The 27600-nt window shown below is 33.7% G+C and overlaps 2 protein-coding genes across 5 annotated transcripts in view; one reads left to right on the top strand and one right to left on the bottom strand.

Moving 5' to 3' along the window:
- The window catches only part of LOC114339977 (A disintegrin and metalloproteinase with thrombospondin motifs 9), a 608198-nt gene that overhangs the window by 556180 nt on the left and 24418 nt on the right, over positions 1 to 27600 (top strand). For 3 of the 4 annotated variants that reach the window (XM_050655673.1, XM_050655671.1, XM_028290676.2), the window contains 9 exons: positions 2077 to 2238; positions 3668 to 3756; positions 3812 to 3991; positions 4544 to 4714; positions 4862 to 5111; positions 7441 to 7485; positions 15228 to 15461; positions 15705 to 15870; positions 25256 to 25420. In XM_050655673.1, coding sequence (XP_050511630.1) covers positions 2077 to 2238; positions 3668 to 3756; positions 3812 to 3991; positions 4544 to 4714; positions 4862 to 5111; positions 7441 to 7485; positions 15228 to 15461; positions 15705 to 15870; positions 25256 to 25420 — 1462 coding nt within the window. The remainder of the gene's footprint in view (positions 1 to 2076; positions 2239 to 3667; positions 3757 to 3811; positions 3992 to 4543; positions 4715 to 4861; positions 5112 to 7440; positions 7486 to 15227; positions 15462 to 15704; positions 15871 to 25255; positions 25421 to 27600) is intronic. The other variant, XM_050655672.1, reaches the window with a different exon arrangement.
- LOC114340116 (WW domain-containing oxidoreductase) overlaps positions 25065 to 27600 on the bottom strand; it is a 73372-nt gene continuing 70836 nt past the window's right edge. The window contains exon 7 of the mRNA XM_050655679.1: positions 25065 to 25418. The gene's annotated coding sequence lies outside the window, so the exon portion shown is untranslated. The remainder of the gene's footprint in view (positions 25419 to 27600) is intronic.

Here is a 27600-nt window from a genome sequence, read left to right as displayed (position 1 = left end):
CCACGCGATCGTCAATATTATTCATTCATGTACAAAATATCGTCACATCGACCCGAACCGAAAGCTCGATGCGTAGATTATAAATATATTTTATTAACGAAATTATTGAGTAATTAAGGCTAATTATCCTATCTTTTGTATGTTTTGATTCTAAATAAAAATGTCTTAAAAAGCGAACATTTGTCTTCGACTGAATTTTGTTACCTGGAGCATCAACAACGACAACGTTACAATCTACACGACTTATTGTATCGCAATCACAGCACACCCCCACCTAGCAATGCAAGTTCCGTGTTAACGAGTGAAACGACGATTGTCGCATCAGCCAGTGCTCGAGAGCGTAACTATATGCCATATGGCGGTAAATTCAAAAGACCTGTAAAATTAACTGGGATTGAAAATTCAATTTTAATGTAAAGGATAATCAATATAACCTTAAAATAACAAAAGAAAACAAAATCCTTATCCTATACGATAATATTTACAGTCGGAAAAATGAAAGAATACCCATGAACGAACATATAAAACACGCTGTAGTTTCCTGTCACCGTGTCACAAAAAAAATTGCTCAGCGCAAGTACATGTAATAATAATTATTACTTGTACTTGCGCTGGCCAATTTTTTGTATGACACGGTGACAGGAAAATACAACGTGTTTTATATGTATGTTCGTTCATGGGTATTCTTTAATTTTTCCTACTGTATATCGTTGATTGATAAACATATACCTGCATGTATTTATCAATCAACGTTTATAATTCGTATACTATTTGGATTTTCTTGTGTTATTTTGAGGTTATATTTATTTTCCATTACATTAAAATGCCAAAGTGGTTAAAAAATTATAGAATAAAACATAGAATACAATCTTTATTTATAAAAATGTTTATATACCTCGTCCAATTTACTTACCGTTGCACGTCATCCGCGCCATAGCCTGTGACACGATAACAACACGAAATATTTAGGCGGTGGGTGTGTTCTTTTTTAGAATCAAAATGATTCTAAAGGGGAACACACCTACCGCCTAGATATTTCGTGTTGGTATCGTGTCACTGGCTATGGCGCGGATGACGTGCAACGGTAAGTAAATTGGATGAGGTTTATGTATGTTCATAAAATATGTTTTTTATCAATTATCAATGTAAAAACTTAAAACACAACTACCTTATTACACATAATTATATTTACACAATATTATTTATTCATCAGTTTAAACCACACCAAAATTGTATACATTTGGAATAAAACACAACTGCTGTAATTCACTTTACACTTTTTGTTGTTGGATGCACTATTTTGCACTATTTAAACGCTATTCTTTTTCTCATGATCATCTTTCAGTGCGTCACAGTTTTTCGATTTCTTTCTAACGCATTAAATTGTATGTGACAGAAAAAAAGGCATGTCGGTGATTACATTTCGTCGGTGACATTTATAACATTAAATTCTAGTTATTCTAGTTGTCGAGAGATGGCGCCATAATAAAAAAATATTTTTTTTTAAATTAGACAATAATATTACAAATATAATCTGTATAATTTATAAGACTATACAAATCACAGAAAATACCATTTTATAAATGCAAGAAATACATTTGATTTGTTTTTATTCCAAATTAAAAATAAAATGTGACAACTGTCAGATTCAACTAAAATGTCATGTTAGAATAAATGTCATAAATGTGTATTATCACGGACCTACCCTTTTTCCTATCATTTGTTACGCACTAAAAAATGATCATGAAAAGGACAATATTTATGAAAAAATAAAACAAATAAATATGGCGTCCTATTTTCTCAACAACGTGCAGAAATGAGACTAGTAGTGCCATCCCGTGCAAGGGAGCGAACTAGCAAACGTGCGTTGACCTTGAATATCCCTGTTACATTGCTATGTGGGGTTGTGCTGTGATCGCAATGCAACTCTCGTTTTATATCAACAAAAGATTGAGTTTAGATTTGAGTTGGAACGTTTTATTGGTGGCGCCCTCTAAGCGGCTATATGCAAAATTAAAAAGACCAACTTCGTATGCAGTCATTTACAGACTAGTTCACACATTTTTTTTATTGTAGATACGGGCCTTGTAGTAGAACATGCGGTGGAGGAGTGAGGGCATCTCAGCGGTACTGTAACTCCCCTAAACCACTCAATGGGGGACAGTACTGTATTGGAGAAAACGTCAGATATGAATCGTGCAATATACAGGATTGTGATATCAACAGTTTAGAATTTCGGTAGGTAATATATTATATTTTAATTGAACTTTAGTTTGAAAAGTTTTCAGCAAGGAGTATCAAAGAAGTTACTATTCTTACTGATTGATTTATAGACCAGGACTAATCTGTAAAGAAAGTGTATTTTTGGATGTGAGAGGTGGCATTCGTATTTTTGCAGATAAAGTTAGGTGACACCTTCAGTAATAATAATTGACTTATGCTCCTTCTCAAATATGCCCGGAACATTAATAAAAAAATTAAAATATTTAAAATAATATTTAAAATTAAAATTATAAAATACAAAACCGGTATAATTTGACTTAAACTTTCAAATGCCAGCAGAATTGCTATTTTATTTTTTAATCAAAAGTTATTCTCGTTCAAAAATTGCAATTTTTCGATCTTTTGAATGTTCCACCGCGTTTATCTCGAAAACTATGCATCCTACGAAAAAACTTGTAAGAACATTATTTGTTGCTCAGAATTACCCAAGAAATACAAAAAAAAATGTTTTATTTTGCGAAAAATCGATGTTATGTAATTCCTGAAGTTCTTTGTTTATAACAATCTTATCGACATCCGGATCAACTGTTACCCAAAAAATTCGTGTTCTACGGGTCAAAATACATAAAAAAAAACTTGGGTAAGTCCATCTAAATAAAGGAGCCCGTAGCACCCCCTCCTGGACACAGCACTAATTTGTTTATAAGCTAAAAAATTGTTTATAACTTTAAATCATTGCTGAGGCTGTTTAGATAATCCGATTTCAATTCTGTAAAGTGCATTAGATAGGTGGAGTACTTCTTTATTTGTAAAAAATTTACAAATCTTTGTATGTTCTAGTTTTTGTTGTGCAAGATTTTAAAAATTTTTAATTTTTTAAAAAAATTTAGATTGCAAAATTATTATGCAAAATTTAGTAGTAAGTCAATTTTAATGAAATTTGGTGGACGGTTTTAGCACATTACAAAAATTTTCTAAGCGAATTAGGAAGGTTCCATGTATAACCTAAGTGATAGAAAAACATTGAATAAGGACAGGCTTGTTTTGCCCCCTTATTTTATATTTATTGCTATTTTGCAGCAAGGGTGTTAAATTAAGACATTTTTAACCAATTGTATCTGATAGAAAATTTAATTATCTTTGTTTTATTCCTATACGACTTTGTTCCAAAATGAATCGTTTTAAAGTTATAAACAAAGAAAGTAGAAAAAAAAAACGAAATTTTTTGAAATTTTTAATACTTTATTTTTTTTATTAACGGTCCGGGCATATTTGAGAAGCAGCATAAGTTAATTATTATTAACGAAGTTATCACCTAACTTTATCCGCAAAAATCCGAATGCCACCTCTCACATCCACCTAGAAACAGATCCTTCCTGGTCTATTAGGATTTATTGAGAAGTTTACTCATTAAAACTGTTTTGAATGTGTTTGTATTTTTCAGAGCTTTCCAATGCCAAGAATTCAACAACAAATCAGACGATATAATCAACTCCAGTGTTCCAATCTACTGGTTTCCTGATTATAACATCGGTAAGTACATCCATTTGATATTTTCCAGAAGATGACTACATTTTTGTACTTTTAGAACTACATGAAGATCAGTGCAGGCTGTTCTGTATTCCCAATAAGGTGAAACCAAGCTATAGACTGCAAGATAAAGTACAAGATGGAACGAAATGTGGACCGTCTGGATTTGGAATCTGCGTCAACGGTATCTGTAAGCCAGGTGGTTGTGATAATGTGCTGGACTCCACTGTGGACTTAGGTAAGAGATAATATCACTAAATGACATAGAGGGATCTAAATACCTATACAAAGAGGTCCCCACTATCAGAATAGGGAAATCAATGTGTTGGAGCGAGAAATACCTTCATTACGAGTGTAAGAGTGAGAACGATTATATGTTGGTTGACGTCACACATTAAGTAGAAGGAATCTACATTACCGACTGTCATTGTTTTGCAATTATCCATTGGTTGGCGCCAGTAATTCGCCATTTTTCAATCTAAATTAAGTAATTTAGATGTGGCATTGGACGTTTGATTTAAAACGTGACATAACATTTGTTTGACATAAAACGTGACATTTGACATTTATGCGACGTTTGACTTATGACATAAAACGTGACATTTGACATAAAACATACATTGATGTCCCTGTTCTGATAGTGAGGATCTCTTTGCTACACTACGAGCATATATTAGTTCTACAAACGCTATTCACAAAAAAAAACTACAAATGTTAGAACTCATTTTATGTCGATTTGACGTAAAGTAATCGAAAAATACTTGCTATTAAAGAGTGAATACTTTTTTAGATGATTGTGGCATATGTGGGGGAGATAATAGTCGGTGTCAAGAGATCAGTGGAGCTTATAACAAACCAGCAGAAACCATTGGCTACAATCGGGTGGTAAGGATACCAAAGGGAAGTTCAAATGTTAACATCACTCAAGACTCTTACCCCTACGTTGATGACAACTATTTAGGTTAGTATTCGAGATAAAGTAATAGAATAATGGAAAGAAGAGCATCTATTTTTATTTATTTTAGTATAACTAGTGAGTACCTAAAACCTTATTCTTCCCTTAAGGAGACAAGACAACTAAAATTCGTTATTAAAACTCATTTTCTAGTGTTACTGGATGGAGAAACCGGGGAATCCCTTCTGAATGGTAACTTCATGGCAAACAGAGACAGCGTGGACATCATCTTCGCCAACATCAAGCTCAAGTACAGCGGCTCAAACACTTCTGTGGAATGGATCAACAGCGAGACGAACAAAAAGCTGCCGAAGGATCTGGTGGTCAAAGTTCTGTCCATGCAGAGTTTGTCGCCACCCAATATTCATTATAGATATGTTATCGACGTCAAGGAAGCGCCCAGGTAATATTGTTGCAAGATCTATTTTTCGAATTTCGACATTTTCATAATTATTGGAAAGTCCATCAGTTGTAGAACAATTGGCTTATAGATTCAAAATCCCAGCAAACATTTATACGTGAAATATTTTTGAAAGAACTTTTTATGAAAGCAGATCCAAGTCTGCCTCCAATCTTAAAATATTCGAAAGAATGGTTTAAAAATGTTTATATATGAATGTTTTAAATCATTGTATAAAGTTTGTGCAATATAAAACCAAACCCTACTAAAACCCAATTATGTGCATTCCATCTCAACAACCATTTGGAGCATATAAAACTGACTGTATCTTGGACGGGACAACACTTGGAACATACTGACAGGCCCAAATATCTTGGAGTCATGCTAGACCGGCCATTAACATAAAAATTCCACTGTCAGAGTACAAGACAAAAGCTTACTACAAAAATCAACTTTCTCCGGAAACTTGTCTGGAGCAAATGGACCTGGACTGGAGAACCTGGCCCACACTCAACCGCATATGCACCGACGTTGCCTCTGTATATAACAATCTCATTAAATGGGATATAAAGACAGATAACGATGCACTTTGTGAATGTAGGAATATACAAAATATTAAACATCTGAGAGTATGCAGACGTTGCCCATGACAGTGAACCCTCGATGAACAAACTGTTCTTCTCCCATAGACATCCCTCTCCGCTCTCCGTACCGTTTGCTCTTCTGCAAATTTTCATTATGTGCGACATTACCTTTACTCCTCTATAGTTCTTCAGTTTTGAATGTCCCCTTTATCTTTTTAAAATGATATCATCATACTTTCTCTCCATGCATTGGGCATCCTTTCTTTCTCATATATTCTGCTCATCATTTGATACAAAATCTCAACCTCTTCCTCTCTTAGAGCCTTCCAAACCCTTCACAAGTATTACATCAGGTCCTACTGCCTTACAATTCTTCATTCTATTTTCATCTTCATTCTATCTTCGTCCTATTTCTACTGTCTCATTGAGGCAGTAGAGGCTGTAGTCATCAGTTAGTTTAGTGATCGACAGAAAAACTCAATATAATTAATATATAGCACAGCAAGTGGTAAATACAGGCTACAAAAGACATATTATGGAAACACTACAGAAAATAGATAATATAACACAATACATGCTGGGTATCTACTCACAGAAGGGACCGCATACGTTCGGATATAATTAGCGTCTCATTGTAAAGTCGACTTTACTAATTAACAAGATATTTGCTCACGACATTACAGTATAGTCTGATTCCGAAATCAAATATACCATGCCAATGGCTTTAGTTGTCGAGGCATTTAAGCTAAATAACCAAAAAAAAATCTGGTTTATTCGGGAATATTTTTTACAATCTAAAAAATATTGTAACGTGACGGGTAGACAATCTATCTACATAATTACACACATACATGAAGCTCATCACACTTCATTCCAGTGTGATCACAATCGAACATCGACACAACTTTACCCATCCGCTAGCACTGAGTCGAAGATAGCAGCTACCGTTCACTGCGGTTACAGTTCCGGCGAAACGCCTCTTCACTACAGAGCACTTTCACCTCGGCAGATTCCGACTTATTCCATTGCATAACTGCCGCTGGTCGGCCGCCTGCTGGCAGCCGATGAGTATTTTTCAATTCAGTAAATTGATTTGAACTGCCTTCATAATTCTCCTTTTTCTTCTTAAATGCACTCTCAGTAGCCCTACTGGGATGCACCGGAGTAGAAGTGGAAATGAGTGGGAATGCGCTGGTATGGAAACGCGTTCGGTCCTCTGCTGACTAGCTGGTCAAGAACGTCAAGTGGACAGCACATCGTTACAGCACTATAAAATGTACAAGATAACGGTTAACTGTATAAAACTGTATACCATCATCAGATAAAATTAGACATGATAACCAAGAAGAAGCTAAAAAGACGTTTGCTATATACTGGAACGGTGGAGAAAGACAGCGAGTTAAAATTCGAAAGAGTTGAACGTCAAATAAGAAGAAAAACCTAACATAAATGTATGAAGTTAACATAACCTCGAAAACATTCGTTTTTTCAGTGCCGTAGAAAGAGGATACCGTAGCAATTTATTATTATTATTTAGTAATTTTTTTAAGCAGCTATGTTGGCTTATGTGTTTCTCAAAGTGCTTTATTTATACTGTGCGTTACAGTGTTATGTCTCAGCTCTAATAATCAGCTACAAAGAATAAGTATAGATACGATTTGCGGCCGTAATTATTGAGATATGTTTGCTGGGTAAACTTTCTCAAAATTTTAATATTAACAAAATCTTTTGATGTTTTTCGTTGTCAGGTATCCAAGATATCATTACGGTAGCAACAGGGGATTTGTAAGAAGGTATTTTTCAATGAATGTATTACGCTTTTTAATGTATTAATTTCGTTTTTCTGGTGTATGGTTCTCCGTTACTTTTATTTTTTGGTAAATGTGGTATTTTGCATATGTTTTTTTGACTCTTGTTTAAAAATATCCGTCTTGACTATATTTCAAATATAAGATGTATACACCTACTTAATATTAGCTAATCAAGTACTATAATTAACCAAAGAGTGTACAAAGTGTACAAAATAACCCAGTCAAAACATACAGTCATCTTTTGAAAGGAAAAGTAGTTAGTGCATGTGTCTATTAGAAGTCTCATTGTGAGCTTTCATATTTATTTTAAAAATATTATGTCGGCGTCAAAGTGCTTCCGGTAAGGATCTATGGAGAAGTATCCCTGAGTCGCAAGCCCTTATCCCTTACCGTACTGCTCCCCTAGGCCAATCAGACACCAGTTTATTCCAGACCAAGCCGCAGATTCTTTAGAATTTTAGACTACGAAGTTAGCCTTTTTATTTTTCTCTTCACCGGCCGGGGCTCGAACCTTGATCGCATATCCTCTAGATTTATCGATCGAGCGCCTCAGACCGCTAGGTTATCTGACCGACGGCATGAAGTAATATCTACTTACCATAAAAAAGATAAAATTGGAACACTTGGCTCATCTAATGGGAGGACAAAGATACAAATTCCTACCAAATATTGTGCAGAGAAAGATTGAGGGACGAAGGAATCCTGGCCGCAAAAAATGCACTGAATGAGAAATCTAAGAGAGTAGTTCGGTTGCACTAGAAAAGAAACGAATTATTTAGAACAGCGGTATTTAATCTCCGATAGGAGAAGAATGAAAATAAGGAGAATGTATAGCAATTGTAGCATTATTATTTTTATCTTTTTTAGTGGTTAAGTAATGATAACTACTTGCAACTTCAGCTTATGGCCTATTTTGGACACGTAATAAAGGGAGACCGATATAATATTCTTCAACTTATTATGATGGGTAAAATCGAAGAATGCAGAGGAATTGGTAGAAAGCAGGCCTCTTGGTTGAAGAATATCAGGGAGTGGACAGGAATAAAGAAAGCAGAACCTATTTAGAATAGCTCGAGACAGATTCGCCATGTTAATCGCCAACATCAGGGGGACTTGATCGCCAACATCATGGGCACGTTAAGAAGAATTGGTTTCCGTTATGGTGGACCTGATGATAGGTTGAATTTTAAAGCCCGTAACCGATCATCTCTTTGACAATAAAACCGAGTTATTATTTCTATGTTAGTTAATTAGGCTAAATGTATTAGTCGTATGTAGATTTTTCTTATGTAGAATAGCCCAAAAGATACTGTATGTTTTTAAATGTTTCCATTCCATTAAGCAAAAGAAAATTCGATAAAACACAAAGGTCACTTAAGATATAATCAAGATGACCCTTTGACTATATGTACGTAGGTATAAAATAAAGATCTTAGGTGATTTTTACTTAAAAATAGCTGTTTTTTGCATATTCATATTTATTATTGATTATTTGTACATTTTTTAATCAAAACATGGCTCATAACCATAACAGACAATGACATTTGGTCAATACATTAGAAGGATATTGGATTGGGACTCATCTGAGACAATGGTATGTAGAGAATAATGTTCAACCACGAGTTGCATCAATATTACAAAGAACACTCTATAGCAAATTATGCAAAAATACAAAGATTGCTCTGGGCACGTCACCTTATAAGAATGTATAATGACAGAACGCCTAGTAGAACGCTTAGCGGAACTATGGTAGGACGTCATCCAGAAGGGACACCAAGAAAGAGTTGGATAGACGACGTGAGAACCGATATTAAAGAAAATAAGGGTAGATAACTGGAGGAGAGCAGCCAGAGATAGAGATACTTGGAGGTGGATGCTGGAGGAGGCCCGACTTGTGAGCCGAAGCTATGAAATAGGCAGTGACCACTACCTAATGGCTGCTACATAACAGCAAAAGGATACGAAACAAGAAAACAAAAATAAGAAATACAAGGAAATAATTAAAAGAAATATATGAACTAAGGGAAGAAACAACGAAAATCAGATACAAGGAGGAGTTAGAGAAGAAACTGGATAAGAAAGAGAAATGACCGAAATAGTAGAAGAATTGAGAAAATTTAGAAATGCTTTGATAAATTCAGCAAAACCAATATATGGGACCACAATAAATAATAGAAAAAAATGGACACCATGGTGGAGTAAAGAGGTAAAAATATAAATAAAAACAGAAGAAATTGTGGAAAGAATACATACAAGACACACGCTACAAAAATGTGAAAAAAATAACATTTAAATAGTCAAAAAAGAAAAGCTGGCAGAAGTTCGGAGAAAAATGCTACCAACCATTGTTTAAACCTTCCACCATTAGAGAGATATTGCTGAGTCTTTTTTGCACTTGCTGTATTACAGCACGCGTTATTTTGACAGTAGAGTATGCGCAGATGTGATATATGGCTTACGCTGCGTTATTGGAAATACGGCCTGCCGTTATTACAGGAGTCGTTACGCTGTGCGGTATTCGTTGCGCTATTTTGTTTTCAGGTTATGTTTGTTGTTTATCTTTCATTTAAACCAAATTTATTCGTAATAATTTGCTAAAATGGGTACCTCAGACAGTAGCAAACGAATTAGATTTACGTCTGATGACGATTTGTGTTTATTAAAACAAGTTTTATGTCAAAATCCATTGACTTCTCCAGAAAATTTGACGTTAGTTCAGGAAAACATGAAGAGTGCAACAGGAAAATCTTTTATTTATAAGAACATTCAAGGATCATTTGTTTCTCTTACTCGATATTTGGAAGAAAATACAAACCTTTCTTCCATCTAAATTAAATTCTGGATTTTGAGGACAAATTAGATAAACAACTAATCTTAATTGAGCCGTAAAATACCGCAACCAAAATGTTGAGCAATATCTGCATTTATGAAACGTCTGAGAAATGTCAATTCTGTCAAAATAGCGCAACGTAGGCTGTGTTAAATTTGCAATATCTCTCTATTGTTTCCGACAGAGTCCGAATAACAGTAAACAAGCTATTTTTTCCTATCACACATGTCTTTCCTACGCACATTCTAAATAATATGGATCTATTGTCAATATTGCCAATATCTGTCAACATCTATATGTGCTATCAGGATATTTATAATGTAGTGCGGTATAAATAAACTATTTGATTAAATTTATTTTGCAGTAAGGTGATTGCCTTTTTGGAAGGTGTACCTGAAGAATAGTTGTACTTTGGTTGTACTAGGAAAGGTTTGATTATGAACGTCTTTGTTTACCCTATTTAAAAATCACATAAGATCTAGCATGCTTCTTTGTTTAATGGAATTCTTTATAACCCCCAAAACTAAATCTAACAAAGATAACAAACCGAAAAGTAATTTTTAAACAATGAGGTCTAAAAAGCTAGGTTCTGTTCAGAGAAATTTTAGGTTTTTGATCTTTATATTTTGCTGCAAGGTGGAATCCTGGAAAATCATTTGAGTATCATCTTTCATTCATATCATTGAAGATTTGGGGTATCTAGCTTTTTATATTCATTATAGCACTTTGTTTCATTCGAACATTTAAAAGATATCAGGTAAAAAAAGGTACAGTGATGCCAGAAAAGTAGTTATCAAAACATACATTAAGCACGTAAAGGTTGGAATAAATTCAGTTTTTCATGAATGTTCGATTTTGCAAATAAATCCCGAAACACGTCGATTTTTATTTATAAATTATGATTTTTTGGCATATATATCATACTAGTGACGTCATCCATCTGGGCGTGAAGACGTAATCGATGACTTTTTATTAAATTATTGTTATGTTATTAAATTCTCTATAAAGTGATATAAACATTAACTTAATTATTTATATAGGGTGACCAAAAATTTTTTGGAATTAAATTAATCGACGCAAAAAGAAGAATGTATGCAATTTATTTAATTTAAAATACATTTTACTGTTGTCAGAAAACAGAAAAAATGTTCATTGCACAAATAAACATTGCTTTGCGCTTAAGGGGGTAGGCGCAATATCTTGGTCCAATGCTATTTAAATGCTTTCTTTTTTTTTCGATTCCTGTGAAAACTAATAAATTATTTTGAAAAATTTAGAGGCAGAATGAAAGATTACATTATTACCGAAGACCGAAAAGCCCTTAAAATAAACAAAAAATTTCTTTTGAATGAAACATTGAAATTAAAAAGCACACTAAATTTTTTCTTTTTTTTTTTCACCCCTGTAACTTCTATAAACATTATAGAACTTTTCATGGACTTTCGGCCCTCGATAATAATGTAACCTTTCGTTCTGCGTTAAAATTTTTAAAAAATAGTAATTAGCTTTCTCAGGATTCGACAAAAAATGAATGCATTTAAATCGCATAGTACCAAGATTTTGCGCCTACTCCCTTAAATGAGATGTTCCAACTGCCAAGAGGCAGGTGGGTGGCATCTTTAACATTGAATTTAAGCGAAAAAAATATTTATTTACCAAATAAACATTTTTTCTTGTTTTCTGACCGCAGTAAAATGTATTTTGAATTAAATAAATTACATAAATTCTTCTTTTTGTCTTAAATAATTTAATTAAAAATTTTTTGAACACCCTGTATAAATCATTATGTTAATACCTATTTATATTACTCAATAGAGAATTGAATAAACTTTCAAATGAGGTATCACAATTTGTGTGAGGTATCACAATACCCCTATTCACATTTAAAAAAATCATCTATTACGTCATCACGACCAGATGGATAACATCAAAAATATGATATAATATGCCAAAAAATCGTAATTTAAAATAAAAATCGACTAGTTTTGGGATTTATTTCCAAAATTACGAGAAAATTAATTTATTCCAACCTATACGTGCTCACTATAATATAATAAAATTATATTTGTACGTATTCATTTGAGTTTTCTTTTAAGGGCACTGTAGCGATCATTTTACTATTTGAAACAAAAAGAAAATTATGTTACTCTGTAAGGTGTGTAAGTAACTTATAAAAGTAACATAATTTTCGAAAATTGTAAAAAGTTGTTTAAAAAAATAGTGTACATTCTGTTAATAATCTGCGTAACCTTATTTTATATTGCGTTTTATGTTTTTCAGGGTATGACTAATTCATAATTCTTGAATTTCTGTCTATTTATTTTATATAAATAATACCTATTCATTAAATGACCAGCTTCTCCTACATTTAAGAATTTCTACAAAAATGTTTTCAGAAACACATTACAACATTAAAAGGGAATGAGATAGCATGCATCCTTGTCGCACCCCCTTTCTTTGGGTGTTGTTTCTGGTATTGTCTGTCTGGTACTGGATGCAATCAAAAGCTGTGCGATAGTCCAATGTGTACCTACATTACCACAGTGTTAAGCAGTGTACCTACATTACCACGTTCATGTCCCTATGATAAATAGTCCGATCAGGGAACACAAAATTTTACGAAAACTCCAAAAAAATAAAGGAAGGATGAAAATTTAGGAATAGGTAGTTGAAATTGTCTATTACTCTATAAGAAAAAGTTTACAATTCTACATCCCCTCCATTTTACAAAAATTGGGAAATACGGGGTAAAAATGTTTTCTCGGGGGTTAAAAAATATACGTCCAAAATAAGTTCGGAATTTAATAAAGTGACTAATTCTAAGCAACTTTTGTTTGATAGAGTTTTTTCACCAAGATAATACTTTTCGAATTATTTGTGAGTGAATAAGTTCATTTTTAACAAAAAAAAACATGTTTTGGAGGGTTTTTCGCAGATAACTCAGAAACTAAGTATTTTAGCAAAAAAATATTCTTAGCAAACATATAGCATATAAAAAAATGAAAAAAACGGTGTATGCATGAAGACACTAGAATACATAAGCAAAGAAACTTGTGAAGTGGTAATGATTAAATTTATTTGTGATGCTAATTAGGGGGTGATTTTCGCGATTCTTTTTACCGAAAAATCAAAGTGACCAACAATATTTTGAGCGTAACTCACTTACTTTTAATGTTAGACCTTTTTTTGAAAAACAAAAATAAACCTTTTTTTAAACACTTTAAAAAAGTTGTAATGAATTTTCCCCGAAATGTGCTCCGTTTTTTGGTTATTTCACATTGAAATATTCGATTTGGAATTTGACGAATAAGAACCTACTTTTCATTAGCTACAACTCTGCTTCTACTGGGTCTACAGACTTCATGCATACACAATTTTTCTCAATTTTTTATAGGCTATATTTTTGCTAAGAATATTTTTTTCGCTAAAATACTTACTTTTTGAGTTATTTACGAAAAATCATTCAAAACATTTTTTTTATTAAAAATGAACACATTCACTCGCAAATAACTCGAAAAGTATTAACTTAGTGAAAAAACTATAGAAAAAAAGTTGCTTAGAATTGGTCATTTTATTCAATTTCAGACTTATTTTGAACGTATATTTTTCACCCCCAAGAGGGGGGTATTCCCCTGATAGTAGGGGAATACCCTAGGGGTGATGTAGAATTGTAAACTTTTTTTATGTAATAATAGACAATTTCAACTTCTTCTTCTTCTTCTTCGTCTAGCCATTCACGTCCACATCTGAACATAAGCCTCTTTAAGTGTTCCTTTCCATTGTGTTTTGTTGTACGCTACTTGTAGCCAATTTTTCCCGGCAGTTCGTTTCAGATCATCTGTCCATCTCATAGGAGGTCTGCCTCTGGGTCTTTTGTGTTGGTATGGTCTCCAGGTTCTGTGCCATTTGTTTGGATCGCTCCTAGCTACATGTCCAGCGTATTCATATTTCAATTTTAATGATTTTTGTACCACATCGGACTTTGGTTTTCTGTCTTATCCATGTGTTTGTTTTCATGTCCTTAAGTGATATGCCAAGCATTGCTCTTTCCATCGATACCTAAATTTCAACTACCTATTCCCAAATTTTTATCCTTCCTTTATTTTTTTTGAGTCAAATTTTTCTTTGATTGGGGTAAAAGGCTAATGTCAAATCAGCATCGTACAAGACAGCTCATATATTTGACTAATCATAACATAATTCAGAATAACTTGTTCTCCTTCTTCTTGATTGGCTTTACAACTCGGGGTGAGTCTTCGCTTCATTCATTATAGCCCTCCATCTTTTACGATATTGAGCTACCATTTCCCATTGTGTACTCCAATCCTAAATAAATCGGCTTCAACATAATCCTTCCATCTCTTTCTGGGACGGCCTACTGATCTTCTATCGTCTAGTCTTTTAAAAAATATTGTCTTTAACACTCTGCCTTCCTTGATCTAACCACATGACCAGTTCATCTTATCCTGTTAGCTTTTATATGTCTGATGATGTTTTCAATACCATACACAGACCAATTCAGCATTACGGCGCATTCTCCACTCTCCTGCCATTTTATCTCTTTGAGAACCAAATATCATTCTGAGAACCTTCCTTTCCAATACCAGGAGCTTATTTAATAATAATAAGCTGCTGATATATAAGATAATAATATAAAAATAAAGAAAAAAAATAATAATATAAGAATAACTTGTTCCAGTTTCATAATTTTCTGATGTGGAGAAAATACCCCCAAAATATAATTAGTGATAGAAGAATAAGGTTATGTTTCTCCCGATTTGTAAAAATGCATTACACATTCCCATCACCATCTCCCACATAGCACCACCACACCACTCACCCACCACCATTCCTCACCAACATAACCAACAAATTACTAACCCATACTTTCTAGTTATGGATGGCAGCTGACGCAGAACCAAGTATGGACCAAGTGCGACTCCATCTGCGAAGGAAAGCAGTACAGGATACCAATATGCATCGATCTCACCACTCAAGCTGAAGTCCCGAAAACTTTTTGTGACAATATGGACGACAGTCAAATACAAACGAAGGAATGCAACACACATTGTCAGCTGAGTTGGAATATCGCTTCCAAGAGTGCTTGTTCGCCTCAGTGTGGAAAGGGGTAAGTTTTAGCCATTCATCATCATCATCATCAATCTGTAAGCGTCCACTGCTGGACATAGATCTCCCTCAGCTATTTCAATTTGTCTCTATCTTGTGCGGCTTGCATCCAGTTACGAATAACCATCCGACTTGTGAGACTTTACCTTGGTTTTACGTCCTTTCCAACAGACATACCGAGCATCCATCTCCCATTTAAACTAGGTATGTTCAGTGTACTAATGATGAATATCTCTTTTATTAGAATCCGTCACATCTACTACAATTGTCTGAAAATGTACAAGAAAAAATCAGGGTACAGTGAAAACGTCAACGACAGACATTGCACGAAATTGGGGAGCCCTCCAGCAATGGAGAATTGCAATACTATTTGCAATTCTACGAGATGGCATTACTCGCAGTGGTCAGAAGTAAGTACTAATTTAATATACAGTGGAAACTCGATAACTCGGATTAATGGGGACCGCGGCCGATCCGGGTTATCGAAAATCCGGGTTAGCCGGAGAATATGGTAAAAATTAATAAAATACAGTATACTTACAGATAAACTCCGTTGTAATTGAAATAACATGAAATATATATGCACAGTACACATCTAAATTACTAAAAACACGTTAACACAAACCTAAGCAAACGGAAGCGAACAATACAAGACTGTACTACACACAATAGTCACAATGGGAACGATGTTATGTTATTTTAGAACAGTGAAGACTAAGACCATTGCTTAAAACAGAATTTTTTAAATAGTCTTTTTTAAACAATGCTAAGACAGTTTGATTGAAATAAATAAAGGAATACTACTACAGGTACCTGTTGTTTCTGATAATTCAAGAAATGAACGTCGCTCTGCCATGCCGCCGTGTACCATGAGACATTTTTATTATCGTATAGCTCAAATTACACAGATACACATTATCCCTCAAATATTATATTACATACATTTTTATTTTGGATTTTTGAAATGTTTGTCTGATGAAAATCGGTCCGGGTTATCGTTGGCCGACTTATCGCGGTTCCACTGTACTTGGTAGTACCTGCCAAATTATCTGCCCATCCTATTTTTGATGTCAGTAGGTCTATTTGCGGAGCACATCCTGAACTTACCCAGAGGGAGAACGCCCGCGCATTACAAAATTGGGCGTTCGATAAGGTCGAATTTTTCCCTTTGAACCGCTAATGCGCAAGCTATATGGGGGTAGACCCAAAATTTTGGCTCCAAGGTTATTTAAATGCATGAGAAAATATCCATGAGATTGCATCCTGAGAAAACTAATATTTTTGAAAAATTTAAACGCAGAATGAAAGATTACATTATTACCGAGGGCCTGAAAGATTACATTATTACCGAGGGCCAAAAGTCCCTTAAAATAAACAAAAAGTTTCTTTTGAATGAAATATTTGAAATTTAAAATCACACTAATTTTTTTTACCCCTGTAACTCATTCAAATAAACATTAAAGAAGTTTTCAGGACTTTCGGCCCTCGGTAATAACGTAACTAAATACATTTAACGTAAATAAATTTTTCAAAAATACTTATTAGTTTTCTCAGGATTCGAAAAAAATTGAATGCATTGAAATAGCATTGGACCAATATTTTGCGCCTACCCCCTTAATATTTAGGGGAAGCTGCTTCGCTGTAGAAAAATAAAACACTTTTGGCACATCAATAGTTTTTTACTTTGTCGACATAAATACTTTTGATCTATCTTTAACATTCTTAAATTTAATCAGCATTAAATAGACATTTTGGTGTTTCTTAAATCAGTCTGTTAGTTGTTGTTGTACCCCTTACTAGTAGAAATATGGTTCGGTTAACAGATCATTTAAGAAGATTGGCACTATACCATTAAGAATTGCGTAAGTTTGACATGGGAGAATGTTTAGTCTCTACAGCATGGTTAGACCGTACACATAATAAGAAAAGACAAGCCATACGGAGCAAAATAGTGTAACGCCAGGGCAGTCGATCGGTGGTCTATCTATCTCTTTTTACCGAGTGATCCCGCGCATGTGACAGACAAAGATGGCGAGACCACTCAAAGTGAATATTGGCCAATGACGTCCTTCATATCGGCGTTACACCTCTATTCCAGAGCGACCTATACCTTATTTATTAGAAATAAACAAGCCAAGACACATTGAATGTTACAAGGTTACAATGTTACAAGAAGGTTACTCCCAAATCATGACTTAAAAAGTTTATACATTGTAAATCATGATTCGGGAGTGCTCCTAGTAACATTCAACTTGTCTTGTTTTATTTATTTCTAGTACATTTTTATTGTGATTTTAGTATAGTCTATTCTTATTATGTCTATGGGTTAGACACGCCCGCTGTCAAAATCATAGATATAATAACACATAGATTAGGCCAGGTTCGAAAAATAGCGTAACGCGGAGCAGTTCGGGTCGGTAGTCTGTCTATCTCTCTCTACCGGCGCTTAGCTTTCTCTCTCTAACATATAATGGCCGCCACCTCTGTGTCTGTGTCCTTCCATTACTCCCACCTCTTGGTAGATATGCTCATACTTACACGACAGACAAAGTTAGTTAGACCACTGTACTTGATATTGGCGTTACACCCCGATGCACTGAGTGGCATATAACTTGCCTGGTCTATTGTTAACATGTCTCTGGTCAAAATGGCCGCTGTGATCACCTGACTAGTATGACCTATGTCAAAAGTCAATCTTTTTAGACGTTTTTGACGTGTAGCTCTGACAGAAAATAACATCTGCCAAAATAGAACTTGATTTGATCCTGAAAAATAGCTCAGAAACGCTGAAAATCAATTTCTTGTAATTTTCAACAAATCCTTACTGTGTTTTAGTTACGTAAAAATGCCTAACATCACAGTTTTCGGCCCATGATGACGTAAGAGACCTTAAAGGTACACGTCGAATTTTTTCCTATGTTAAACTTACACGTTTACTTATCAATTAGGCTATATATGTATGTATTTGTAAATATTTCAGGACCATTTATTGAGTCATTGCTTTTGTTCGATGTATGGATTAACACGGATACTGCCAATTTTCAAAAAGTTGATCTGTATATTCGATATTGGATTTAACTGTCTAGGACTTTTCGTTCAGAAAAATAGTTTCTTGGTCGGTTTCTTATGGTATATCATAATCTTAAAGTAGTTTCACTAATTTAAATATTGGTGTTATCGAGACCTACACTAAACATGAAAAATGCTGCAGTGACAGATAGGTATGAAGGATGCAAAGACATTTGTCGCATTCAGAAGACAAAAGAAATGACGGTGCGGTTTTGTAACTGTTGGAAATTTGTTCTCTAAATATGGCGCTACTTGCGGAACGGTCGCCATGACAGTGAGCTCATTTTAATTCCGTTTCCTCCGTCCAACGTATGCTACTTTTGTGAATTTGTCAATAGATTTGTTGAAAGATGGCGTCAAATACTAATTATCAATTCGTCCCCTTAATACTACAACTAGGTAACTCGAAATTTGGCGATTTTGAGTAATTTATCATTATCGACATAATTTTTCACGCTCTTTTTAATACTACAACTAGATAAGTTCTATTCCCATTCTATACATGAGAATTCAATTACACAGTAATAGCTATCTCATAAGTTCGGAAAAAAACTTTTTGCCAAAAGTGGTCAGCTTGAGATATCTAAAAGTGCAGCTGACTACGCGAAAAATCTCTGCTGCAGCAAGTGTTTAATTTGACATACCTAATTGTGCGCCCAAGTAACTTTGTGTTATGGGTTGCCTCCTCCGCATATTCTTCAAGATACCTATTTATGCAGTTGCTCATAGCATAAGTTGTGTGTGCAAACAATCGCTAGACATGCTCTGAGAAAAGGAGATAAACTGTACATCATTCATAACATCACTCAGGAACAAATATTGGATTCGAAGAACCATGCAGATAAAATTTTAATTTTGAGAGGTAAGGACGAAAGTAGACCGGACTGGAATCCAAACCATTTATTTTGAAATTTAAAGAAAAAGTTTAGCGAAGAATTTAGCAGTTTAAATTGTCAGAAAAGGACAAAATCAACTCAAAATGACAAATCCTCTGTACAAGAACAGAATCTCTATTACCATGGAAAAATGCAAGGATCTGTTGACATTGTTTAACACCAAACCCGCAATCCCTCTGGAAAATAAGGATTATTTTAAAAACCTGCCTTTTAAAGCATAAGGAAGAGCCACTGAATCTGACATAAGTGAGACCGAGTGAAAGATGATTACATTAGGTATAATTATTAGTTAAGTTCTTCTACTCCTTTTAACAAAATATGCTAATAAATTTTTTTCCGTATTAAAAAGTTGTATTTATTGCTGTCAAAAATTAGATATCTTTTATTTTTTTTAATTTTAACTGCTACAACTAGATATCTTGATTTTCAATAACGAAAAAATCTAAAACAAGGCTTTAAAACACTAACAATTAATCAGAATTTACATTTATTTCAACTTCTTGCTATCAAGGCTTTAAAACACTAACAATTAATCAGAATTTACATTTATTTCAACTTCTTGCTATAACAGTCAGAAACAAATTGCATTTGCTGTAATACAGCAGTTTGTTTCTTTTCAAATTTAACCCTTTCGGTACGGTGATGCACCCATGTACATCATGCTTGACTGTCCGCTCAGTACGGTGATGCACACGGGTGCATCATGAGTTGTCGTTCGCCATATACGGCGGTGCCACCATCTGCATCATATTTAAGGTATTTTTGTTCCGTCCGAATTACCTTATTCAAATCTAAAAGTGGGGAAACCACGCCCAAAAGTGGGTGATGTCCAGAAGGAGATTAGATTTAGTTAATTTGATGTGATACGGTTGTTTGGATGTTTGACTGATGGGATTGTGTGGGAGGTGAAGTTACTGTGCTGCTGTTTACAACTTACCTTGCAAGATAATTCGGATGGAATTTCCCAGATTAGGAGACTAGGACGATATCAAGCACAAATTAATCTGGGGAATTCCATCCGAATTAGGTATCTTGTTTATCTTTTTTAATAATTTTTGTTTAAAATTGTATTTTATGGATAAAATTTAATTTAACTCACAGACTATGTGGAATAATAAATTTAATAAAAATAGTTTTATTTCTAAAATTAGTGTTATTATTACATTAACTTTAATTAGTTACTTTAACTAGTACTTTAAATGACCGCGCGAAGCCGCTCGGTAATCGCTTGAATCCGTATATAGAAGCCGACTTGCCGAATGACGGTCCGGCACGAAGGGGTTAAAAGTGCTTTCCTGAAAAATAGCAAATTTTGAGTTACCTAATCGTAGTATTAAGGTGATACAGTAGCGATCAACAGGTAGCCAAAACGCGTTCCAAGATTGCGGCTGTAATTTTGAATATTTTTTCGAGATATTTGGTACACGTATTCGTAATATAATAAAGAATGGCGGTACAGAGCCCAATTTGAAAAATATATTAATATGTGAAAATTACTCTGTAATTAAATTCAATATTAAAAAAACGAGCCTGTACTGCTATTAAGAAGAACAAAAAATACACTTTCTTCAAATAAACTTTTTTGTCCGATGCCTAGATTTTGTGTCATTTTGGAACTACTAATGAAATAAAAAATTTTAGTAGTTCCAAAATGACACAAAATCTAGGCATCGGATAAAAAAGTTTATTTGAAGAAAGTGTATTTTTTTGTTCTTCTTAATGGCGGTATAGGCTGGTTTTTTTTAATATTGTATTTAATTACAGAGTAATTTCCACATATTAATATATTTTTCAAATTGGGCTCTGTACCGCCATTCTTTATTATATTACGAATACGTGTGCCAAATATCTCGAAAAATATTCAAAATTACAGCCGCAATCTTGGAACGCGTTTTCGCTACCTGTTGATCGCTACTGTTTCCTCTTAAGGGGACGAATTGGAAAATAGCGTAGACGTTAAACACGGTCTTTGGCCATGATTATGAAGTAAAAAACAATATGTTGTGCAGAGTCAAGTATATAACCTCACATATAACAGAAAGTGATATGCTGTCACGAATTTAGGGAGCGAAGCGTTCACAAGACGAAACACAACTGTTTCCGCTCCATCGGGAACTGCTCCCTCACTTTTTCGTCTCCTGAATGCGACAATTATCTTTACACTTCATCAATGATGCCATTCATATATGTTTTTATCTGAACAAGATGTTTGTCAATTGTCAATTTGGTGATTTGGATTCTGATTCAAATTGTTTGACTTCTGAACTTATCTTTCACTACAACGAAAAAATTCTTAACTTCAATATATCACATCAAAGAGTCATTTCTAAAAACGCCTTAAGGAACACAATACCAATGAGTGGATCAGGTTACTGTACGTCAATACACGAAGCTGGGGTGTTCTTGATGCCGTGGCATGTACAGTTACAAGTAAGTAATTTTAGGTGCTCTTTCGTATGACTGAAAAACTTAGAGGCTTCTATGGATTAAGTCAAGGTCAAAATATTTATATAGTGTCCAACATGCGTAACTGATAGAAATCATAAGAATGGATTTAATAATTTTATTCAGGCTGAGTCGACCTGGGGCCTGTAGATATTTTAAAAACGCTGGACGGAAGGGCCGCCCGAGAACTTTATCGTACCGATCTATTATCGTTATCGTACTAGATACTGGCATTCTATAAAAATAGCAAAGTTACTCGTTATTTTGATATTTTAGAAACACCTTGTATACTTGAAAATATTTTATGGTTCTACGCATCATTAATTCCTACATTTGAGAAAATGTTCGATGCCATATTTCGGGGACACCCTATAGATGTATAGATTAGTTCATTTTTCTGAGAAATTAATAGTTTATAATATTTGCATTTCACTCTATTTCTATTACGCCAGTCAATGCGCGAGATTAAGAACAAGATATTACCTCCGAATTCTATCCTACTGCATGGATTTTAATGAAATTTTGGGAGTAGCCCAATCTCCTGATTCAAAGTCTATTCTATATACTATATAGTATGGCACTTTTATCATGGGGGCGGTTCCCACCACTTCTCGGGGGTTGAACATTTTTATTTTCGAATTACATGGAGCAAAAGGAAGATTTTTAAGAAAATTTAAAAATGCATTTAATAATTCAATCACATTTTTTACACAAAACCATTCATTTTAAACCTGTTCAACTTTTTGAAAGTAGAAATAACACTATATTAAAAGGTATTGCAGAAGAAAAACAATGCATTTAAATTCTGGTGGATGAGGGGTTAAATGTAGGTACTTTTCATTTTTACTTAAAGTACATTAGTCATATATTTTTTTTGCACCATATCTCGCTTAGTTTGAATGCAACCGGCATTTAATGGTGCTCGTTTTAAAGGCCTTTTCAAACACTACAAAAGGCGTTGGTAGCATTATACACCTAAAACCTACCGTCCCTCTGTTATTTCAAGTTGAATACACCAATTTGAGCATGCACCAAAAAACAAACTCTTTTCACCTACCATATCTCTTTTTATATTATAAATAGAACATTTACGAAGGAATGAATCTCTTTGTTATTTATAATCTAAAATATGTTTTATATAGTGTTTTTAGTTCGATGCATAGTTTTTAAAGTATTCACAAAAAACCGTCCGAAGAGGTGTCATTTTTCAATGAAAATGGCCAATTTTCAACTACGCATAACTCAAAAAGTATTGAGTTCTCAAAAAAAGTATAGACCAGTTTTTGCTTAGAAATAGGTTGTCTAGCCACTTCCGTCCTTATTTTGATCAACAAATTTTCTATTCCCTTGAAGGGGTGGGAACCGCCCCAAGATAAAAGCGCCATGGTATATAGGGTAGATTTTGTTTCTTGAGCTATTCCCTACTTACTGTGAAAATATCAAGTACATCGATGTAGTAGGATAGAATTCGGAGCCAAATACCCTCATTGACTGCCCTATAATACTGCTCTGCTATGATCGCGTGAGATAGGACACACACAAGATTATAGCAAAATTTCTATTTACTGTAACTTTTCGAGTTTTTGAGCTACAGCAACGAGTTTTATGTCATTGGAAAGGTAATTTTGCATTCTTTCAAAATGTGTAAAAATATACAAGGCATATCTGAAAAAATTAAGATTTTTTTTATTTCCGGTTCAACCGGAAGCCACATTTTGGGTAAAATTTATTGTGATAATAGATAATAAAGTACCATATATGTCTGCAAAATTTCAAATTTTAGTTTCTATTACAAAGGAAGTTACGGGCACTCAAATATTTTTTAATAGAAAATTCATAACTCCCCTCCTATGGAGAGTTAAAAATCTGTCTATTGTCATTCAATTTATCGATAGGATATCAAAAATATATCAAAAAATAAACAAATTCCTTGGAGCCATTTTTGAGAAAATCTGGATCAAAGTTATGTCAAATTTTGACCCCTTAAATATAGGCAATCTATAACTTTTTCTGAAAAACGATAATATTCTTCTTATAGCCCCATCTTTAAGCTATATAACGACTTTTTCAAATTAAACTTATCTTAAACAAGTTTTTAGATAGGTAGGAAAATGTGTCGGGTGGGCGGTAGGCCATGTTGGCCGCCATTTTGAATTTGGAAATGTCAAATTCCGTATTTGTATTTACCTATCGATGAGCTAACTTTGAGTTAAATTTCATTCGTTTCGGTCAAAATTTGCAAAAATGGGCCCTAAATAACCCCTCTATTTCGGCCCCCCTTTGAGAGGTTCTTTTTAAAAGCTTAGTTTCTCGACAAAATTCTCTTAAACTTAGTCATACCGAATTTCATCGAAATCGGTCCGGTAGTTTTTGCTGGGCGGTGGCGACATGCGTACGTACGTACATACTTCCAACATGTTTTTTTTTATTTGCTTTTTAGACTCAGGGGGACTCAAAACGTCGAAAAAAAGTGAAATCTGAAAACATTTTTTTGCAGGATCCTATAACTTTATCTATTATACTATACTACGTATGCAGTACGATAAAGTAAAATGTCTAGATGTTTCCGCCGGCGGAGCCGAGATTCGATCCCCGGCCTTCTTCGTGGAAGTCACACATCCTAACGCCTGAGCTATCCGGCCCGCCGGATAGCTCAGGCTCTACCTATGAATTAGGAAAGATATTTAAATGTTAAACAGACAATAGCATAATCAAGTTTATAAAAAGGCTTACCTATATAACTGTTAATTCACTCGCGTATCAATAATAGTCATATATGCGGTGGTTTATCTCGGATAAAACCGGGATGTCTTGTCTGTCTGTCTTTGACGGATACATGTGTATACGTCACTGTTTGTGTTTTAAACTAGTTTACAAGGAGAAAAACGTTTGTTTATTACGAGACGACGAATCATAGCGCTTCGTCGTGCTGTTCTTGTTGAGCTAGTAGATCACCGAGTGAGGATACAAGAGCGAAAAAAGCGCTTTGTCTGCCCGGGAGTCAGAATAGTAGAGAGCTATTCCCACCTTTGTTGCCTGCGGGGGCCACAGTCAAGACAGATTCGCGTCTATTCACTTCGAGAGCAGGCAACAGAGAGATTTGTTTACATTGTTCAAAAATGTCTGTATAAGGAGTGGAGTAGAGTCAGTAGTAGTAATTATTAATAAGGGTTGGATTAAGTCAAAAACTGAACTCAGAAACTGATGTGTTTAGTTGTGTCAATAATTTCTACAAACAAATAACACTATAGGACTACGTCCAGTAACCTGATCTTTTACAATAAACAATGAATGAACGTATATTTAACCACCTATCACATCCAATTTTGATCCACGTATTCTTGAAACATATAGTAATCGGCCTCCGACACTTCTTCTTTTACAGTGCAGCAAGACTTGTGGCGGCGGCCTACAGAAGAGAACTGCGAAATGTGTCGATGACAGATACACACCTATAGATGATTCTTATTGCAACAATAGCGAGAAGATTATAGAACAGATATGTAATACTGAGAACTGTCCCGTTTGGACTTTGGCAGACCAATCACCTGTAAGTAAAAAATATATTTATTAATAAAGATTCTTAATAATATAAAAATAGTAGGGGACTTCTACTTTCAAAATTAAAAAAAGATAATTTTTAAATATTTTTATAGAAACACTTAATGGTCATAATTTTTTATGCATTGTTAAGAAGTTTTCGATATATAAAAAAAATGTTTGGCACATTTAGTTGTTTACCGCAGAGGGTGTCTTCTAAAAGATACATTTTAATTTGAGAGTCACTTTTCTGCTTTTCTGGACATTTTTTTAAATTCCAACGGGATTCAATTCGTGAGACTTACATAAAACTAACAAAAAATAAAACTTTAAAAAGTTATATTTTTATTACCTTTATACGCGATTTGGGCTGAATATACCCATGTACTAACAATGTGGGGTTTTTTTCTAACTTTTAGGGGTTTATTAGTAGTCGTATATATAAAGTACACTAAAGTAAAAAACTTTAAGACAGTATTTCTATGACATGGCATTAAGAAATGTTTGTATGTAAAAAGCAAAAATCAATTTTTTAAAATTTAGACAGTAAAAGTTCCCTGAATCGTAAAGATCCACAATATTTTTACTTGATTATTACAAATAAAAAATTTCTAAAGATGAGTATTCATTTGATCAAAACACTATGAACATTTTCTACCTCATTCTATTGGATGTTATTTTAATCAAAATAGGCGAAGATACGTCAGCATTTTAGAAGTTGCCTTTAAAAGAGCTTATGCTCTTTGAGGACTAAATAAAATTGTATTGTTTTGTGATTTAAATATTTACCCCAGGAAATAAAGCATTTAAAAATTTGACAATTACTGGACGCTATTTGGCAATTTTGCAACTAGTTAGCAATTTGCAACAGGGTTGTTTTGTTTTAAACATTTTGTTTTAATCAACTGTTTTAAACATGTTTTAAACGTTTGCTTATGTTTAAAACAGTTTTTGTTTAAAACACTTAAATTAAACAAGTGCTTTTTTTTTCATTTTCTTTATTAATATAACATCAAAAAAATACATTATATAAACTTTTTAACATATATATTATTTATTTATTAATAATCTGAACACAAAAAAAATTGGAAAACTGAAAATATTTTGCAAAAAAGAGTTAATCAATTTCTCAAAACTGTTTCAGACTCATAGTAATCTTGTAATTTAAATCAGTCACGTCATCACTGCATTGATGGAATTAAGCTCTTTAAAAATTGAAACCAACTTAGCAGCTTTGACATTGCCTAGCCGATTACGTAGTTTGGAATGGTAAACCTTATGATGAGAAGAGTCTTTCTATATTGGCTGACGATGCAACAGCTGTGTGAAGCTGTTGAGCAAGTTTCAATGCTGTAGTATACCTATTTATATTTTTCTTAGAACGCCGCCATGCCAATGGTTTTACATTCTCAATATAGGTGTTTAGAAAACATATGGAGTAAAGGGTACACACTTTGCCTGGTAATAATAATAATCTAAAATGCTTCTGGATGATAATTTATAATGGATGGATGATAAGTTTATTTTCAATAAAGCGACGATCAAGCAAATTTGCCAAAAAATGAGCTGGGGTCACCAAATCATTTGCATGTTTAAAAAAAACACTAAGCACCACCAGAAACAGCACAAAATAACTGACAATGGACGTTATTGCAATAGCCAACTTGTAATGCGGATTTATAAATAGTAAATAGTCTGGGGTTCCCCAGGCAATAGCTCCTAATTTTGCAATTGGTTTTCTTATCTATCATTTAGTAGAATAATAATAATAGATCAAACACTTTCAATTAATATTATGTTTAGGAAAATATGATTTAAACAATGTTTTCTTCTAAGTTTTATTTGTTTAAAATATAAAATTTAAAAACAAAAACATTTTTAAAGCAAAAAAAAAACGTTTAAAACAAATAAACATGTGTTTTAAACAAGTTTTATTTGTTTAAAACATACAATTTAAAAACAAAAAAAAACATGTTTAAAAAAAAAAAACGTTTAAAACAAAAAAAAAACGTTTGTTTTGTTTAAAATTAAAAAAACATGTTTTTTTGCAACCCTGATTTGCAATAACTTTTTTGTTTATAAACATTTTTTAATTTTGAAAATCTCACTTTAAAGAGCGTGTATTTTCAAGAAAGTCGTCGGTTCAACATTTTCATCTACAATGCGTAGTTTTTTACATTGAAGTTAATG

Source organism: Diabrotica virgifera, chromosome 7, assembly GCF_917563875.1.
Source record: "Diabrotica virgifera virgifera chromosome 7, PGI_DIABVI_V3a".
Taxonomy (NCBI): domain Eukaryota; kingdom Metazoa; phylum Arthropoda; class Insecta; order Coleoptera; family Chrysomelidae; genus Diabrotica; species Diabrotica virgifera.
This window is presented reverse-complemented; position numbering and strand designations above follow the sequence as displayed.